We start from the raw sequence: 21061 nt of genomic DNA, 5'->3' as shown, positions 1-21061 counted from the left end.
GAAGATCTGCTGTTAAAAAGGAATCTACAAAATGTTATTGTACACAAGCAAAACCCTGAATCTGCATCTGTGCGAGATCTAAGGCACTTCTGCCTCTGAATGCTAGTTTCCAAAGATTTGAAATCAGATTGGGTGATGACACTACTGTACTGCTTGCATATCCCTTTTGCTTCCATTATTCTGTAGATCTGTGCTTTGTGAATGTCTCAAGTTGCTTCTTAAATATGCCTCCACCCGTCATCAGACCAGTCATTAGGGGACAGTTCTGACGTGAGGAAGAAAAGCCTCGACTATCAAGAAAGCCATCCCCACAGAGAAAACCCACTGTATGCAAGTCATTGATGGGGAAAAAGGTCAGCTGCAGGGAGTCTATAGGCAATACTGATGACATGTCTTCACCCTATACTTGGCTTTTTTCGGAACAGCCAACATAGGTTCAGGTCCCCTTTAGGGTCCTGAACACACCAAGTGTCAGCTTGTGTAAAAGCAGTGTGAACAGCAAGCTTTTACTAAGCATTTTCATAGTTTTCAGGTCAGCATTGCAAGGCTTTCTTGAAGCCTTTAAAAAGAGAACTATGGCCCATAAACTAATGTGACCCAAAACTGAGCATTTAGCAGGCTATTGCCCGCTATATGCCGACAGCGCAGAGCCACGCTGCAGCCAGGACAGATCCTAACTGTCAGGATCCACCCCGCTAACTGATTGACAGCTGCCCTCCCCCATTTGTCCCTGCAGTCAGTGCTAAAGGAACAGAGAGGAGGGGGAAATCCCTGTGAGGAGCAGTGACAAAAATGACAATCAATGCTAAAGCCTGCTAACTGCCTATTTAAAATTAGTCAGCACTACAAACATGGTCTGTGTTTTACATCCCACACTAGAGCTGAATGATGCTATAAAGGCTTCAGCAAAGCTGCTTAAACTGTCATAAAATCTTTGCAAATTCTTTAGAGAAAAAAAAAACTTGCTGTTCGCATTGCACTTATACAAAGCTGAGGATACATGTACAGATCCGATCTTAAATATTGTGACAGATCCAGTATATATTGGGTGTCTTCACCAATTGACATTTTGCAACAGCTTGAACAGAAGAGAACAGAAGAGAACAGAAGAGAACAGAAGAGAACAGAAGAGAACAGAAGAGAACAGAAGAGAACAGAAGAGAACAGAAGAGAACAGAAGAGAACAGAAGAGAACAGAAGAGAACAGAAGAGAACAGAAGAGAACAGAAGAGAACAGAAGAGAACAGAAGAGAACAGAAGAGAACAGAAGAGAACAGAAGAGAACAGAAGAGAACAGAAGAGAACAGAAGAGAACAGAAGAGAACAGAAGAGAACAGAGAAAAGATTGGATGGGTTGAAAAATTCCAATTGCTCAAGCCAATGATCGATTCATTTGAATAACCCAAACAATCAATGCTCAAAACATGTTTTCCCAGTGACATTTTCAGCACCCAAATCAATGGGTCATTCAAAGTCAAAAGATTGATGCTGGGTACATTGCCTTTGGTGTTATATTGAACATCAGTTTAAAAGTCAATTGATTATTAGATCAAGTGTTAGATTGGATGAAATATCAATAGGAGAAGCATTTGCCTTTAGGTGGTAGTGCATTATGGAGAATTATGTAGCAGCCAAGTCATGAAGTAACTCATTCACCATCAACCATACCATATACACAAGACACAACACAAAGTCACACTACTATCCAAAGTAAGACAAAATCTGCAAGAACAGGGAAGTGGGCTCACCTGAATTTCAAACCCAAAAGTTTCAGAATCTTCCTTCTCCAAAGGAACTATTTTTCTGCAAAAAGAAGAAAAACAAAAACCTTATTGTTCCTTTCTGTATAGTATTTGTCCCCCCACCCCCTACATCTTCACAGCAGTTTACCAGTAGACAAGACAAAGCATATGGACTGTGAATTGTATAATGCGGGCCATTGTTCTCTATAACAAGGCTTCAGGCCTCTCGTTTACAAAGCCAAAACACCCACTGTGCCTCAATAGGCCTTTATTTTGTGGCTCTTAAAGTCCAGTTTTGCACATATGTTGCCAATTAGATGCCATCATTAATGATTCCGTCTTTACCATGTGTGTCATTACAATGCAACACTAGGAAGACACCAAAGAAAAAAATAAGACCAACATAGATAAGTGAACTGCAGGTACCTTACCACTAACATGGTCTACTTAGATATGTTAAGATGCATAATATTAGGTTAGAAAATGTAATGCAAATTAAAAAGAAAAAGTACATTCAGCAATTCACAATATACACAATTGTCATTTGGACTGCAGAATGATCTGAATGTCCAGGTACAAAGCAATATCTCAAGACCTGCGACTCCTCTGCCAAGAATGTTCTCTGATCGTCCAATTAAAGAACGCCTTGTATTCATTGATAAAGATACTAGATATTCTCCAATTGGATGAGGGGCAGCTCATTATGTCACCACCTCTCATCCAAAACAGAAAATGCCTTGGATTCACTTATACTACTAGATGTTTCCTGAATGTCAGCTGTGCAGTGCAGTGCAAGGTACCCCCTGTGTTTTTGGAGCAGAGGGGAAGCCTCTCAGTTCCATACAGGACCTAGAAGATCGCAGCCAGTACTGTAGTAGCTGCAGCTACTACACCGATTTACAGGATCCCCCTGAGCCACCAGGTATGGCAGAAGTGTGCAAAATAATTCATGCCTGGCATTTAACCATAGTATATGGTCCGCTTACTATGTCTACTGTAGATATACTTGCACAAGAACCACACTATTGTAACTGGAATAAACAATGTTACATTTTTATCACAGGTTTACCAAGCCAAGTCAAATATCATACGCTTCATTTACATCAAATCAATACTGAGCCAATCTGTTGATTGCTGACCACCCTCCACATAAATGCAAACAACCAATGGAAAGGAGATCAATATTCAAGGTGATCTTCCTATAATGCTGCGATAGCCCAAAACATTGCTTTAAAAAAGGAGCACTATGAGGTGAGTGCTTGTATACTGCGGCGTCTCAGTATACCGCGAGCTACAGCTCCTGAGCCTAGGGTGACTGGAGGATGCTAGTTTGTGTCCTCCCGTTACCCTAAGGAGAACTATGGGGAAAAGACTTAACCCCATAGTTCTCCTTTAACAAACCATTTTCAATTATTTACACTTACTAACAGATGCAGAGACATGATTACATGGAGAGAGATGGAGGAGATACCTTACCTGTAATGTTCAGATGTCTGGCTAATGTTCCTCCAGCCCATTGGGGAACCCTAAATGCAAAGAAAAAAACAAACATTAAAAACCATGCACAAAAACAAACCGCTTCATTGGTTTCTGTGCATTAAAAAACCTGATAGACCTCTGCAGCAATCTAGCTAGGTAGGAGCCTGCAATTACCAGGTCAATCTGACACTGTCCATCAGTTACTTAATGGAAGGAACAAATGTTTTCACTCGGACTAGGATAATGATGCTTACAGAATGACCGCAAGGGATCTGTGGGACAGGCCACATCATTCTGGCTTAAAAAACTAATCCAAAAGCAACAATGAAATGACAAGCATTATGTTTCAAAACCTCATCAGTCTGGGGCCCAACCCGGCACTAAGACCAGGTCCACCCTTTGGTGATCCAGATCGCCGCACGGTCACGGAATCGCACACCACCACTGATCGTGCTGGCAGTGCCATTGTTTTCCAATGGCACCCCAGCCGCAATATTGTCCATGCAATTGCGCATGATCACAGCTAGAAAAAAAAAAGCGTGTTGTATAAAAAAAAAAAGTACCTTTCTTCAGCGATTGCCGCATGGATACAACCCCATTGATAATCAATGGGTCCGTGCGGCAAATGCTGTGTGCAACCACGGAGTCCCGGGATTGCCCAAGTGTGCATCTGGCCTTATTGTGTGGCCTTAGACAGTAGCCGGTGTTCCTTACCTTTGTGCTTCAGGGCAATGAAGATATTTTTTTAGACTGGCTTTTTTTTTATTTTAGTCCTATCCATCCCCTTCCCGTTTTGTGTTTTTATAATCTATCTTGTTGAGAAAAATAACAGGTAATAGTAGTTCATAAGGAGGCTGTAAAGAGCACAAATGTGGAAGCAATGATTTATATAGGGGCTATACTAGAATTTTTATGTAATGCGTCTACGGAAGCATGCTTCCAGTCTCCAACAGCTCCTATAGGATGTTTGCCATCTCTGACCATCTCCAGCAACTACTTTAGCTTGTTTGGTTATGTACAATATATAGCCATCTTCTGTAGCATATCTGCAGCCCCTGATCATCTTGTACTAGGTTTGTAGTACGACCCCCTCCTGTTGCATGTTTGCAGTCCCTAGACTTTTTGTAGCATTGCATTCACTCAATATAACATGTGGTGCTATGGTGAAGTTAGGGGACACACCTGAGGCCTTCTGCATCAAATAAGTTGACCAACACTGGTCTGGGGAGTGCGTGTATGCTCCTCGTCATGCTATTTACCAAACCCACATGATATGCAAAGTCATAAAAGCAATGTAAACACCTCAGATAAAAAAGGAAATCATAGGGCTGGAATGAACTAAACATATCAATGCTGTATAACCCAAATAGGTCCTTAGCATTTATTCCATTTCAGTATCAATTTTGTTCAAAGACAAGGACCCATTTGATGATCAAATAACTGTTTATGCTACAACCGCAATGATTTCATTGCAAACATTCTTGGAGGCTAAAACATAATGCTTTAGCAGCTGGGACAGGCTTCGAGCAGAGGCCACTTTATACCTATGTGGCCCTTAATACCACGTACCGTATGGAATTATTGGGGCTTTTTCAAACAGACATTGAGAGCAACATGCTACTCTGGACTAATCTTAAATGAGCTCCCAAAACAAGGAATTCAGAAGGTTAATCTGGGATTACATACTTTAAATACATTATGTGTAAATGTCTCTGGTTAAATTGTTCATGAGAGGCCCAATTAGCACCGACGAGCCAACTGAGACTGCTGAGGTGGCCAAAGACATAACACAATCATATACTAGTTTGAGCAAATCTCAGATTGCATATTTATGTGACCATCAGTACAATTACCTTTTCAATTGAAATAAGATAACCTGCAAACAGCAATCTATATCCCCACACTGATTTCCATTACAAACAAACTTCCTTCCCACTCAGGGTTTGAATATGTGCTCTACTTGCATAAAAACAAAGGCCAAGAGATATCGGTTAAGATGGCAATCTCATGCTTACTGGTTCTTTTAAATAATACTTCTTGCACCTGAATGTAATTTCCGGGATTAATCAGAATTGCAGGTAACTGTAGAAAAGGACATCATAGTTTGAGATATTTTTGACGGCTAAAAGAACACAAAACAAAATGCTTCAAAACTCCAACATACCCTCAACATTGGACTACTTCAAGGAGCCACCACCCATGGAGAAACAATTAGACTGAATGGGGAGGCAGGTCTGCGCCAACATAAAGTAAATTGTCTTCATATTACTGTGCTGCTTCTACTAGGCACCTGTGTGTACAACGCCTTCATTATCTTTAGGGAAAGAACATTGTTAGTTTCACAGTACATCAACTGTCTAAAGATGGCCCTAGTGATCATGGTACCAATGGCATAATGATTTTAAAGGCCACCCGACATCTGGAATCTTTAGTTCAACTAAACTCAACACTGCTGAGACATACTTTATGCAGACACAACACATTGCCTAACACCTAAATTACCCAAAGGTTATTAGTGCAAGTCATGCCTAGGTGACAAGCATACAGACTACCCATTACAGTCAACCGCTTCACTAGTAGCAATGGGTCACAAGCAGAAACTATATAAAAGAAATCCAGTCCGTAACACAATGCATAAAAGAAAAGGAAATCTGCAAGTATAAAATTACAGAAATCCTGAACATGACAACTATTCTTTCCAAACTCCTGTGCCAATTTTAATATGCATCGAGCTGACGTATTCATTACACGTCAAGGACCCAAAAATTTGCATGCAACATGTAAATGACATTCAGGGTTGACAGGATTCTTCCACATATGCCATGTTTACCCGTAGTTTAACACTTGCCCTTTTCACAGGCTTATAAGGGAGAGCCTTTATTTTCCCAGTCTACCCTCATAAAAGTCTCTTTCACATTGCCCAGCATATATTTTAATAACTCGCAATTCATTTCCAAAGACAATTTCTTCCATTGTGCGATTTGAGGTTCACTGCTCGAAAACAAGTGTTTGATACAGTAAGCAAAAAGAATCTGTTCCAAGCGCATTTATAAAATGTGAATAGGAACTTAAAACTTTAAAGTAGGCGTGGGGGGGACGTGAGAGTATCAGTGGAATAAACTTCACACAGGCAGGAATGTGATTTATGCATTGACGCTCCAAATCAACGTTACTTTTGTAGGAAAAGAGCAATTGTTGAAAAAATTTGAAGACAGACTTAAAAAACAGATATGAACAAGATAAAAAAAATCTTCCAGCTAGAGGCGTCGCAATGCTTAATATGCTTTAGTACAAACATGCATACATCTGTTTCCATTTAATGGCAACATTGATAAGTTTTGCATCTAAAAAGTTGCTTTCCTTCATTAAATGTTTTTGGATAGTCCCACTGTAGTTTGTGTTAATAAAGTACTAGAAGAATGTGTTTAGTCTTCCCAGAATACAAGACGGAGACGTCCGGCTAGCACAGGTTAGCAAAAGGCATGTACACAGCCATAGACACAAGACCTTCATCGTCTGACAGCTCCAATTTGGCTGTGTACAAGGCACAGAAAATGACTTCAATACACTGCTACCAAAAGGAAAAAGCTGATGGCTGGGTCAGACAATAGTCAATTACTTTCTTATAGCAATGTACAGATAAGGAAGGAGCCATTGTCCACAACCTATGCATCCATGTAGCCAATATGTCTGCATAAGTATGTAAACAAATGTTGATTGGGATACTTTTCATGGTCAGATTGACCTGCAAGCCACCAGCATTAATGCCCTGACAAACCTTAATGTGAAATTAAAGTCAAAAAAATGTTTCCCTCCCCCCCAATGTTAGCACTTATCTTAAATGAGGTTTCTTAATCCGATCTTCCTCTTTTTTCCTGATGTTTTCATCTGTTCCTCCAGCAGTGCGGCAGCTCTCCGATCCAGCGCCGACTCCTCTCTGCTTGCTGGCACTTCTGATCCCACGGTGTCTGCATGCGGGTGCACGCGTCCATAGACTTACCTTGCGTCTCTGCAAGTCTCTCTGCTGAAAATCCGTAATGCGCATGCGCCCGCCCCAAGATGCTTTGCAGCCGCCTAAGCAGTTCCGGATTCTTGGGCTGGAGCACGTGGCAAAAACAGGGCAAGTTTAAACCACTGTTAAAGCCATTTTTTAAAACTTTTTGCCTATATCTACTGCTTGCTCAGCAGTAGATATAGGCAAAAAAACGGAGGGTTTAGAAACCCTTGAAGCCGAACCCCTGCCAAAATTTTTTATTGTATTTTACAAAGTAGGTATTACTTAACTGTTGTCTCTGCAGTCTGTAGGCCCATCGGGGAGATTTCCCTTCATTTTGGGTTAGGAAAGAAGTGATGAGATCTTTCTCCAGTGGGGAAAATCTGCAACATTATTCTTCATTAAGTATTAACCTGACTGGTTTACTCTTTAGCTAACTTTTTGGCTGGAATTGAGCTTAAAAGGGTGTTTTGTTTTTTTTGATCAGCAGCTCACAAGCAACTACAACCAGAATCAGGGTAAAGGCCCCTTTCACACAGGTATTCTGATCAGGTCCGTTTGCCAGTTTTTTTTTTTTAGGTGGATCTGATCGGGAGCCCAATGTTGATCTATGGGCAGACGCATCCAAAATAGACGTGCATCCGTTTACATCCAACTACCCTCAACCTTGACAAGGCCCGTAAAAATATTCCCTACAGACCAACGTGGGTCTGATCATTTCAGTTTTTTCCCCTTCAAATCTAAAGGAAGGAAAAAAACAAAAAAACAACCTGGATGACACAGATGTCACAACTGTGAGATCTGTTCTGATCAGCAGGGAATCTGTGCAAGGATCCTCTGTGGATTGGAAACTAAAAGCATCGTCTAAAAGGGGCCTTAAAGTGGACAAATTAATGTAACAGTATCCCAATGACCAAGCAATCTAGTCTAGGCGTCAGCAAGTGAAAATCTCTAAAAAGTTTGAGATTAGCTGTACAGTGGTACCTCGGTTCACAAACTTAATTTGTTCCACGATTCTGGTCGTGAACCAAATTGGTGATCAGACCGCGATCTCGACTAGAGGAAATGGATAGATGTCACCAGCACACCAACAATGTTGTAGTCCAAAAAGGTCATTTATTGGAACGTCATGTCACCAACACTGTTTTCGGGGCCACGCAGGATCCACAAGTGTCATTGCTGAGCCTGATGAAGGGGATCCTGCGTGGCCCCAAAAGTGCTAGTGTTGGTGACATAACGTTCCAATAAATGACTTTTGACTAACATTGTTGGTGTGCTGGTGACATCTATCCATTTTGTACTGAGTGGCAGCGCCATCCGTGGTCACTGCGAGCTGCCCCCCTTAATCAAATTTTGGGTTTTTTTCCAGTAAGGAGTGCGATAAGTTATCTTTTTTGTTTGTTCTCGACTAGAGGAAGCCACGACCATGTGTCAGAGCAGGGAAGATGGCTGCGGTTGTGTACGTCACCCAATGCGGAGTTCGTGAACGGAAGCAACATTTTGCCAAACTTCCTGTTACGAAACAAATTGTTTGCTAACAGAAGCGTTCGTGAACCGAGGTACCACTGTACTTTTAGGTATAATGGCTATATGGCTTTAAGGAAGAGTCCAGCCATGAAGTCACTGCTTGCAGGCTACTTATTACATCTTATCAGTCTATTGATAGGTACCAGTAACACATGTATGGCTACAGTAAAAAAAAAAAACAAAAAAAAATTCAGAGTTAGGACTTACCGGTAACTCTATTTCCATTAGTCTTCCAGGACAGCATCACGAGATGGAATCTCCTCCCCCACACACAGGAAACACGTCACTTAATCTGCTTAAAAGACCCTCCTCTCCTCCACTCCCTCAGTCATCACGAGAACCGAAGGCAAGCTGGAAAAAGACAAGGCACAAACAGGCAATACCACTACATCACATTAACACTACAAGCATCAATGGGCGGGCAGTTGCTGTCCTGGAAGACTAATGGAAATAGAGTTACCGGTAAGTCCTAACTCTGAATTTCCCATAACGTCTTCCAGGACAGCATCACGAGAGGATAACCAAGAACTTACCAATTAGGGCGGGACCACAGCTTGTAGTACCTTCCTGCCAAATGCCTGATCCCCTGCGGTATTGAGATCTAGGCGATAATGCTTTGCAAAGGTGGAGAAACTTGACCATGTTGCCGCCTTACAAATCTGTTCCGGCGTAGCACCATAGCCCTCCCCTTCCTCCTGCGCCGAAAACGAGGCTTGGAACGCACAAGCCCGGCGCCCGGAAATGACGTCACCCACGCCGGAAGTGACGTACGCGGCCACCCGGCCTGGCCGTGGAACACGTCCCGAGGCCCTGAGAACCGGACAGACCCCTCTGAACGGCGGTCCACCGCTTCCCCTGACCAGCCAAGGGGGTTTCGCCCTCCCGGTACCGGCCCGCACTGGGCACTGAAGGGGGAAAGGAAGCCAGCCTCATCTCCTGCAGCGCTAGGAGAATCCCTGGGGCTCCACAAGGTAGGCAAACCTACCCCTCTGCCTTACACAGGCAGGCCAACAAGGAAGACTTCCCGGGCAGCATCACCACATGGAAGCCCTCTCTCAGCGTTCTGTGACGCGCTCCCCAGCTTGACTGAGGAAACACAAAAGACTGAGGGAGTGGAGGAGAGGAGGGTCTTTTAAGCAGATTAAGTGACGTGTTTCCTGTGTGTGGGGGAGGAGATTCCATCTCGTGATGCTGTCCTGGAAGACGTTATGGGAAAAAAAACACCTGCAATCATTAGAAATACTTTAGTATGCATTTAAGTTAAAAGCAGGGCTGGACAATCCAAGGAGCCAGGTCGCCAAAACGCCTTAACAGTTAAAGCAGCTAAACTTTGAAGGTTTTCTCTAGTTGGTGTCGAAGGAGCTGGCTCCTAAAATGAATCTCGGTGGCTCCTGGAGTGGACAGACTGGCTCCTGAATTCCATATCAGTTTGTCCACCCTGGTTTAAAGAACACAGTAAGCAACACTTTAGATGCCAATGCCATAAGTCCTACAAATGGCACCCCATATGACGCTCTTAGATTTTGGGCTCTAATCACAAGTAGAATTCAGGACACAGCCAGCCCAATTAAAGAAGCAGCAGGAATCCCTATAAAGCCAGGAGATGTGCTCCCGCTAACAGATCTTTCAACGTTAAGCAATGGATATTTGGCTACCTCGGAAGTTTTAAACCATGTGAAAAATCTAAAGATATTGCAGAATTAGAATATTGCATATGTAGTGGCTTGTAAGCCAAATGGTTTAAATTCTGCATACAGTCAGTGAGATTTACTTTTGCAATAGAAATCGCTATAAAATTAAAAAAATATAGTAGGGGAATCAGGGCTCCCACTGAGTCCCACAATATTACATAGGAAGGGGGTGAAGAAAACACATGGTCATCCAAACATGTAAACAAACCTTTAGGCATCTTGACTTGGCTGCAGGTGCTTATTACACAACAGATACTGTAAAACCAGTTCACCTCTTCAAAACCAGTCAGACCTGAGCTAATATGAGCAGTGAAAACGAAACCTGGTTATATACAGTAGCTTCATTCAGACATAACTGTCATACTTCTAGTCAACCTGTCAAAGGCTAAAACATTACTCTTCTAGGATAGGCCTTCCTCACAATTCCTATTTATTTCAAGGCAAATAAAAGCCTTTACTGTAAAACAATATAGTTCTACTTTATGTTTATGTGCTTTACAGATCTCTCAAAACGTGTCCCAGCTTCCGTTTATGCACATCAAAAGCTCAATTATCTTATTGTCCCCAACTTCATGAACCATCTGCTTCCAAAAGGATAGAGGCTAATACAGCTTAAACAAAGCAATAATTAAATTATGGCAATTTAAAGAGACAGGGTGTGACCGCCATGCTGTTTGTTTAACAGCAAAGAAAAACAAATCCATTATTAAAAAGGATCATGGAAAAGCGAGAGGCAGCAGTCTGTGAGCAAAGTGCCACCAGCAAAAGCAACTAGATTAGGACAAATAGGATAAAAGAGAAAAATGCAAATCTGGGACAAGAAGCAGACAAATCATTTACTGATTACTAGGGTTAATTGGCATGTTGGAATATAGGTTAAGTGGTGCCAAACCTGTTTAAAGATTAGTAGTGTCACAGCAAGTGCCATTCAATCTGAATGTTACATTAAACAAAACTGATCCGTCACCATGACTAGGCTTATTACATCCAGAAGATCTGAAGTCTGACTTCAACCCAATTTACATTATAATCCTGTTACTTATGACACAAAGATGTATGGTAGGTGCACATATGGTTCACAAATGCCTAGAAGTGTGCTGTTCAACAAAGAGCTGCAGAAATGAATCATGATGTCTGCAGCTAATCTTCATCAATTAATCCAGCGTTTTGAACCTTTCAGTCATAGCACCCTTTAAAGTATGCAAATTCTCAAGGCACCACAGTCTCAGATGTTAAAAAAAAAACAACTGTATGTGGTCCCTCCAAAACCGATAGCGAACTCAAATACGGAGGGGGGGAGACGACCTCCAAGCAAAAAAAGACACATCAGAGTCCTTAACATTACTGCTTTCAAATCAGGAGACCTCAGATCAGAGACATGGCTGTGTGAAAATGTTAAGGCACTCCTGAGGAAGCGAGAAGACACGCCAGGGGGACATGGTACCCGTTTGAGAAATGGTTGCATTAGGGCATTGTTATGATTTAATTAGAGAACTATGGCGTCAGGGCTTTTCCCCATAGTTCTCTTAAGGGTCATGGGAGGACACAGACTAGCGTTTCTGCAGGGAGACGTGAGTGATAGTCACGGCTCTCAGCAGGGATAGAGCGAGAAGTGAGCGAGCGACGGTATGTGTTCGCTCACTTCCCGATCTACTGAGCCGACCTGTGACAGTTTCATTGTCACAGGTCGGCTCTGAGTGAAAATCACTCGCCTCATAATTCTCCTTTAACGTTAGGTTTGGGTCTTGTACAGGCAAAAGGAAGATGCTCATTAAAAAGGGAATTTCCAATTTTGCTTCAAATAATGCATTCACAAAATAATAAAAATAAAAAAATCACAGAGGGTTTGCTTGGCAAATACAACAATGAACAAAAAATGTACACAAAAGGATACCCTTTTCCGTACCCCTTCCCTATACTTGCTCAGTGAATAAACAGCCATTCATTTTCTGAGCTTCAGAATGGAAGCAATGGCATGGATTTACAAAAAGAATATTCACTTCGTTTTTTGAGAATGTTCTATGAGCTTAGCAAATAAAGTGGAGCTTTGTTCACTTTATCCTAACATGAGTGAAAAAAAACATTAATACATTTTCCTTGCACATGATTAGGCATTTCAAGAAATACAGATTTGCACTATTTTACTAAGCTCGGGAAAGACTCCCTTTGCAAAGCGAAAAGCCCTTACTCCTTTAGTAAATTAGCCACAGTGAATCGGATTTGATCCAGTGTGACATTAGCAAGTGAAGCCAATAGTTCAATATGGATCACACAATTATTAAGCCAATGGACCAAGAAAATCAAGAGAAGTATTCCATTCTTACATCCCTTGTACCAAATTGGTGGTAAGCACTTCTTTTGCTGCAATTTTTTTTTTTTTTAAATGCCCTTTGATACCACAGCTTGTCCCAAAACCCGTTTTCAGGGAGGCCAATGTCAGTCTATGGCCTCCATATATAAAAACAGACTTACAGTCTGAGAATCCAGACTTTACCTGCATACAAAAAAACACTTCTAGGCCTCTTTTAGAAGTACAACTCTCAGAAAGCAACTACAAGAAGCTCACATACGTAATGCATACTGAAGCAAATACACAGCAGATTTCTACACAATACCCAGAAACAGGAACACTATGAACACACAAGCCAAACAGACGTAAGAAGTAGTTGTCAAATTCTTCAGAAATGTGAAGAGAACTCTCTCCCAGACAAAATACTGCTGTGCAGGCGATTACAGGAGGCCAAATCAGCGTTAACTGCAAATTGCCTGGCTGTAATGCTGATCAAATGGAACAAGAAGGCACCAAACTATTGGGGGCTTGTGTTCCAGATCAGGGCAGTGCTTTGCGTTGTTTACAGCACAAGACGCAGTTTACATTTTTTTCTTTTTATAACTTTATTGAACGGTTACAAAATAACATTTCATTCACCTCTATGCATCAGTGACATGCGGTAACATGAGGTGGGGTGCGGTGCGGTGCAATTGTTTTCTATGCATCCAGACATTCAGCCTGAATTGACTCAACTACGATATTCGCATGACAGCCAAGCAACCTTCCATTTTTTTTCAGCACATGTATCCTTTTAGGCACTGGTCACAATACTTTGTCGCAGAAGGGTGATCCATTCATTTGAATGGGCTTCCTTCCACATCTAAATCACACAAAGACGTGCATGCGCCTTATTTTTTAAATTGCGTTGAACGAAAGTGCATGGTAACAGATTACCAAGTGTTTGGTGCATTGCAATGCACATGCCATGGCTAGGTCCATTAGGGTGCCATTGCGAAATAATGCAACACAGGGTGCCATTAACAGTGCAACATGCAATCTTATGCGTTGAGAATGCACTTGCTCCTGCATCACAGCCTTAGTGAAATGAACTTTGACTTCATGAGAAGACATTGTGACATACATCCTGCATGAAAAGTAACAAAACTGTTCAACCAAATAAACCAGCAAAGCAGGCTAAAAAGGTTGGCTCACAGAAGAGACACAATGCGCACTGAGCAATTAATAAGTCACCAATGTGTGCTCCTGCTATTTACTTAGGCAAAGTAGCTCAGGGATCCTGGTGCAGAAGGATACTGGAAGAAGATAAATAAACCCAAGTATCGGTTTAACGTTCGTTTTACTAGCACAATAATCACATGGCAATCCCCAGGATTCATATCTGGCCACCTGCGTGGATCAATAGATCTCTATGCTGTGCCATTTTATCAGATTTATACAATGATACTGTTTGAGTAATTGTTCTCTCTCTCCATATTAAACTTATTTTTGGAGTTATATTTGGATTCCAGAAGAGAACATTAGCTGGCAGTGAGGACCCAAGGCCTAGTTTACACGTACATTAAAATCAGGTGGTAGAAAAGCATTTTAAATAAAGTCTTTCCACTGCCTATTTACATGCATGTGAAATAGTGCAATGGTCAACATGCAGTGCACAAGTGTGTGCTAGTGTCTTGTTGCGTCCAGAAGCATGTTGCATCCATGCCTCTATTCAGGTCTACTGAATTGCACTACAACCACTCCTATAGTGGTTCCAATGCATTTAAGAAGAAGAATTTTCCAGACACTAGGCAATGGAAGTTCTGAAATCCTAGAAAGCACTAGAAAATTATAGGACGAGAGCAAATGGTTTCAGCTGCCACTGCCTATTTGCACACTGCCACCGTTGCCAGCCAGAAGGTGCTTCTAGCACCAGCCACGTGTGCCAACCAACCTCTGTTCTACATCACTTCCCCTTTAAAAACAAGAATGCAACACCTGTAGTTGTGATGTGGTTTATTGCTTGCATTGAAAATGTCTTAAATGCGTGATAAATGCAGGTTAATCAGTGTTGCTTTAGCTACCTCTCCAAGCTCGCTCCTGTGATGGGACTACAAGCTCATGTTTAGTCATTTGGATTGAGATTCTAGTCCATCACGGGAGAGTCTGGAGCGGTGCCTACTTTACAACACACACAGGGACCATGGGGAACAAAAGTAGACACCCTGCAGACAGTGTTAGCACCAATTTAGAGATGATTTGAGGAGCTTCAGCCGAGTGATACACAAAATGATACATTTTTGTGAATAGTTAGGCCTGGTTCACACAGCGTTTTGTAGTGCTTTTTTTGCCCTAAAAAAACTCTCAAAAAATATGTCCAAAAAAAAAAAATCCCACTAATTTCTATGGTCCTGTTCACGTCTAAGCATTTTGCTGCAAGCAAAACACCTGTCGCTAGGAAAAAAAAAAAGTACAGGAGCTTTTTTTGGGGGGCATATTACAGCTGGTTTTGGCCCCATAGACTCCATAGGAAACGTTTGAAAATGCGCATTTGCTGCGTATTACACACGTTTGCTCATTATCAATGAGCTACAATCTGCTCAGAAAAACGCATCAAAACGCAGGCGCCTAAGAGTGAACTCAGCCTTAAAAGGAGAACTATGGGGTCAGGGCTTTTCCCCATAGTTCTCCTAAGGGTAACGGGAGGACACAAACTAGCGTCCTCCCGTCACCCAAAGCTTAGTATACTGAGATGCAGCAGCCAGGGCAGAGCCAGCTGTAGCCACCTCCTTCCCCGTCCGTTCCACCAGTCAGCGCTGGAACGGACAAGGGAGGGGGAAATCCCTGCAGGGAGCCGTGAGTGACAGTCACTGCTCTTCAGTGAGCGATGGTATGTGTTCGCTCGCTTCCCGATCTATTGAGCCGACCTGTGACAGTTTCATGGTCACAGGTCGGCTAGAACCACGAGGCTGAGTGATTTTCACTCGCCTCATCGTTCTCCTTTAGGTACTTGAATGCATTTTTTAGATGCAACTCCTGAGTTTAGTGTCACTTTAAACATGGCTGAGGGCAACAGGAGAACAGTAAGAGGGCCCAAAGCATCCCAAAAACCACCAGCTTGACAAGCTTGCTTTACAGAGAAAACATAAACTTGATTAGAAGTGACATGCCCATTTACTTGACGGCAGGGACAGCAGGGAAGATATTTCCCTTCACTCCTAACTTGAGCTTCCTCATACACACAAAAAATAAAAAGGGAAAGTGAAGAATGCAGTTCCTTCAAGCAGCTGCTGGGAAACTTTACATAGAAATGCACATGTGGGCCGTGTTGAACACTGACCTATATTTTGGCTGGCTTTCCGCTATTACAGCATGGCTGCACAGATGGAACAAAAAACAGGAAAAAGGAGGTCTGTGGGAGTTACATTACTGATCAGCTGGCCCTCTCACCTACTTCCAGGGCGCCATTGTTTCTGGTCAAACAGCAGGAATTGTGGCCATGTAAAGCCATGCTGACAATTATCACCCGAGTGAGATGAAAACAAAAGGTGGCAACCTGTAATTTGTGGAGCCATAGCTTTTTATGGCTTTAAAACAACAGAAATGGCTGCTAAAAGGGCTGTATAATGTAAAATGTATGTCTATTGGAAGTATATAAGACACAATAAGATTGACCCATTACAGGCAATTAATAGGTAAAGCATTACTAGGAACATAGCCCTATAGATAGACATACATCATTCCCTATTTACTCCAGGTACTTCATTCTATCAGAAGAATCACATAACATGGTGTTGGAACCACGTCTGAAAAGGCTTTGCATGTGCAAATAGTCTATAGTAAGAAAACTGACAGATGCTTATCTGCATAAAAGGTGCTTTTTTTGGCTTTCATTTGTGTATGCAAATTAGGAAATTAGGACCTAGTTTGATAATAAAATCAGCCTAAAGCTTGCTTTACTCAACCCGAAACTCGCTTTTCTAGTTTCAAGTTAAGTAACTAGCCAAACGTTTGCATAACTGGCAACTTATCTGGAGCCAAATGCCGGATCCATCTTAACACAATTATATTCCGCTGGATTAGATTTGGTGTTTTTATTTTGTGATAAAATACAACACTCCAGGGAGGTTTCAAAAGTGTCCTTGGAGGGAAGTGTAATATGCAATGTACAATTACTACCATACTCTTTACACTTTATATACTCTGTTGTGAGTACATGGCTGACAGCGATATTATAATACAGAGTTTATATAGCACCAACAGTTTGCGCAGCGCTTCACAATACAAGACATTACAGTTACAATACATTTCAAAAGAAGATGGTTAGGAGGGCCCTGCCCATGAGAGCTTACAAACTAAAAGATACTCATATGGTTGCCCACAATCTACAGCCCCAATGTCTTGCTTGAACGGCAGAAGTTTAACCCATAAAAGTCAAATTCACTCCATGCATCAGGACCAGAACTTCTCCTCTGTGCTCCATTTTGGTCTGTTAAATATACAGTTGAAAACATTTTGTTATATCTGTTCAATAAGTGAAAAAAAGATCTGCCAGAAATCTGGTGTACTGATAACTTCCTGTGCTGCACAGTCATCAGTTACACTGCAAGACTACCAAACACCTCCTGTCAATGTTATGGAGAAGAGGAAGTGGTGTTCTGTAGTCCCATCCTAGCTGCTCCTGCATAGATACAGTACAACATGGTCACTGGCAGGATCACCAAGCAAAAATAAAGAAAAGCCAGAAAAACACACCTCATGAAGCCACCACATCCAAGAACTGGTAAGCTGAAATAGAACACATCTTTGTTCTTGGGGTTTAAAATATCACTAAGCCAAATTTTAGCAGCAGGATATCCAGTAAAAAAAAAAAAAGCCATGAGGGCAAGTATATATAAAAAAACAAAACAAAAAACAAAAAAACACATATATTACATTTAGCTGAAGGCACTTTAGATTACACCATCCTGGGGCTGTTCAAGTTCATGGAGTAAATACTCTACGTACTTGTCATGATACAAAAAAAATAAATCTTAACCAAACCTGTATTGAACAGTGCTAATTTGCAAGCGAAATTCAGAATACATGGCACAGGGCAGCACTGGATGTCAGTATGGGGTACAGATGGTATACCCGTACCAGCAGAGGGGGAAGGACTGTGCACTGAAAGGAAAGTATAGTGGGAGTAACCCAAATTACGTGGTGAAGTGAACTTACCCTTTATTGCACATTATGTGTGTTGGAGAGCGCTGCTGTCTGGCTATCACAATATGGCACACAGTAGAATGGGGGCGGCACTCGCCATACACACAATGCCCTACACATGTGTTTATTTCCATGCAGAAGGGGGTTAGAGTGGGGTTGGTTTTAACGATTTTAGTTTTTTCAATTTAGTTTATCATCTTTTTTTCCTTTTAACATTTGTATTCATCTTATATCACTTTTTTATTTACATTTATTTTTAAAAATTGTATTTTATTAAATATTAATTTATTAAACATTTATTTACTTCTCTAAATTATTATTTAATATGTTATTTTTTTACACTATTGCTTTCACGCAGGAAGGCTGGCAGTGCAGTGTTCCTCCTGAACTAATTTGCCGTGGCCACGGATCCCCCAGAAGAGAAGGGAACCCCGAAAACCATAAGCAGGGAGGGAGACAGCAGGCGGGGGTCATGACAGAGATGGCGGCCAGGGAGAGATGCAGCGTTCAGGGAGGGGAGGGAAAGTGACAATCAGGCTGCTTACAAGAGATCTTGAGGGCAGTACAGCTGATCGAGATCACTTGTACAAAACGGCTCCCCTTTTGTACAAAGAACAAAAAAAACGACACGTCCGGACCTACATGTTCCGGGCATTGAGTGAATTCCACACCCCTGGACACATATAGGGTACCATAGCTTCCACCTGCCAAGACTACTTCTTTAAGGATTAAATGCAAAGAAAGATTATCATTCATCTGTAATGCACCATACTATTCCTGGAATACATAAAGAGTGTGGAGATTACCTGGCTGACAGCTGAACGTAAATAAAGGGGCAGGGATGCTGGATGACACCATTGACCAAATTTGGCCATTGTCATATTTGGGTAATGACAGCAGCCACCATTGCACAGCCAAGGAGTCTCCCAGGACTGCAGCAGAATGGGACCAGGGATGAGTCACTGGTTGCTAATACACCAGTGTCCTAGCAACCAACCATCCCTGCGTTTACATTAACAGCAGCTGCCCAGCACAAACATGTCCTATTCTTTACTACAGAGTCTTTGTCCCACTGAGTAGTAAAGAGCAGGGCATGTTGGTGTACCTGTAGGATAGTCAGACCGTAGATTTAAAAGCATATGCAGGCACAAACAAGTCACTCTGAAGGTAATCTTTTGGCGGGATGTACCATGATTATGTGATGTGTGTACATGCCTATGGAGCAGACAGCAAAGGCAAGATACTTCTGATATGGCTTCATCTCAGTAGAAAGAAAAAATAAATAAATACATGTCAAAGTTTCAGCCTGTTCTACTCATTCACCTAGAAAATCAGTCACAAGGGATGTTTGGTGGTGCCCATAGGTACGTAACTGTCACCTGATCCAACCGTTTCCTGCCATCTCAGGTTTATGAGTATCTTTAGGTCACATAATCTTATAAGTATATTAATCTGAATAGGAATCTTGCAAACAATGAAATGCCAGCTAATGAATACAGCTCAACGGGAAACTATAGCACATTTGTCGCAAACTAGATTACTTCAATATTTGCCTGAAAATAATTTGGACATGGATGGTACATTTCTTTCTTGCTTTTGACTCCATATTTTGATTATTGCTATTCATATACAGATGAATGCTCCCTCTAGTGGTCATTTGTATATCAGGGCATGGGATTAGTATTCCTGCCTTGACAGTGGAGTTTGTTAAAGACTTCTGGCTTTCCCCCAAGGTTTCGGATCTTCATAATACATCTGGGTCAGCGATTTAAAGCATTGAAGCCAGTGGGTCAACATAGCAGCCAGGTAAATGAGTCAAATCATGGATGGCCGCACACACGCACTGCCTGCCTCCATTAATCTCATATGACAATGTCCCTTTAAAAAGATGAATTCCCATTATTACAGGCTAGCCAAAGACCAGTTAGATTTCCACCAGGGTATGGCCGGCTTAAGTGTATTATAGTTCTACCACTTTACCAGAACTTCCCATTTGTCACAATGTGATCTACAAACATAAGGTGAAGAAAGAACACACTGGGACCATGTAGCAAACACTGGCGCCATGCAGCATTATGTTTCTTGCTGGCACTGTGCTATACAGAAGTAGATGAGAGCTCTGCCATGTTGTCAAATGAAGTGAAGAGAAAACCTAAAATAACTAGTGCCACTAGTTAACAGCTACCGAATGTGTCTCTTGTTAGAGGGGCACCGAGTACCCATTTGACCTTAGACTAAGTTGTTTCACACTACTTTGCCAACACCTTCTTTGTAAAGATGAATTTGGAAATTACATAACCAAACCCTATAGGCTAATCTGTCACAGGGATAGGCAACCTTGGCGCTCCAGCTGTTGTGTAACTTCAAGTCCCATGATGCATTGCAATACACTGACAGCCACAAGCATGACGTGATTAGCAGTTTCACCACAGATGGAGTGTCAAGGTTGCCCAACTGTACCACTTACACTGGATTGTAATTATACAACATTTCAGTGGTCCCCAATGTAGTACAGTAGAATGCAATTCCAAAAAAAAAAAGGTCTCAACATAAACAAAGAGGGGTCTGTATTCAACAGTAGAATAAAAATAATTAGCACCATCATTTCTAACTTTCTAATACATGAAGCTACACTTACCAATTTAGAGACAATACGCGCATTTTAAACACCACCAGTAACATACTTTCCAAAGTTTCCAGACCTAAAACTCAGAAGTGTTTAGCATCCTATTAGCAGATTTTAACAACTTATAAGCCATATAGTACCTATGAGACAATGCAGAGATGCAACATATCGGAGATTTTTCATAGGGCCCGCCAGAAAACATTACAGTGGATACACTAATCCAAACTGGGAATCAAAGAAGCAGCAGAAGTGCAGCAATAGGCAACTTCTCATTTGAGGTTTTGTGCTAAAGGATCTGTTGCTAAATAAAAACATTAAAAGAAAAACTCTGGGAAATAAAATTTAAAAAAAGTTAACGCATACCACGAACAATTGCCCGTTGACGCGTGTGTGGGGGGGCCACTGCAAAGTGTAATTGCTTGTTAACTCCAGGGGTAGAGGGATAAGTTGCAATACATTGCCATTTCCACACTCCAGGAGGCTCCTTCCATCCGTGTGATTGGTCCCTCACCAGCTGGCTGTTGCGCA

The 21061-nt window shown here is 41.8% G+C and overlaps 1 protein-coding gene across 2 annotated transcripts in view; it reads right to left on the bottom strand.

Moving 5' to 3' along the window:
- Window positions 1-21061, bottom strand: part of GRASP (general receptor for phosphoinositides 1 associated scaffold protein) — a 36540-nt gene that overhangs the window by 13362 nt on the left and 2117 nt on the right. For both annotated transcript variants that reach the window (XM_018570379.1, XM_018570380.1), the window contains exons 2-3: window positions 3219-3268; window positions 1749-1803 (exon numbers count right to left, since the gene is read on the bottom strand). In XM_018570379.1, the coding sequence (XP_018425881.1) occupies window positions 1749-1803; window positions 3219-3268 (105 nt within the window). The remainder of the gene's footprint in view (window positions 1-1748; window positions 1804-3218; window positions 3269-21061) is intronic.

Source organism: Nanorana parkeri, unplaced genomic scaffold (genome assembly GCF_000935625.1).
Source record: "Nanorana parkeri isolate BGI_ZX_2015 unplaced genomic scaffold, ASM93562v1 scaffold1526, whole genome shotgun sequence".
Taxonomy (NCBI): Eukaryota; Metazoa; Chordata; class Amphibia; order Anura; family Dicroglossidae; genus Nanorana; species Nanorana parkeri.
This window is presented reverse-complemented; position numbering and strand designations above follow the sequence as displayed.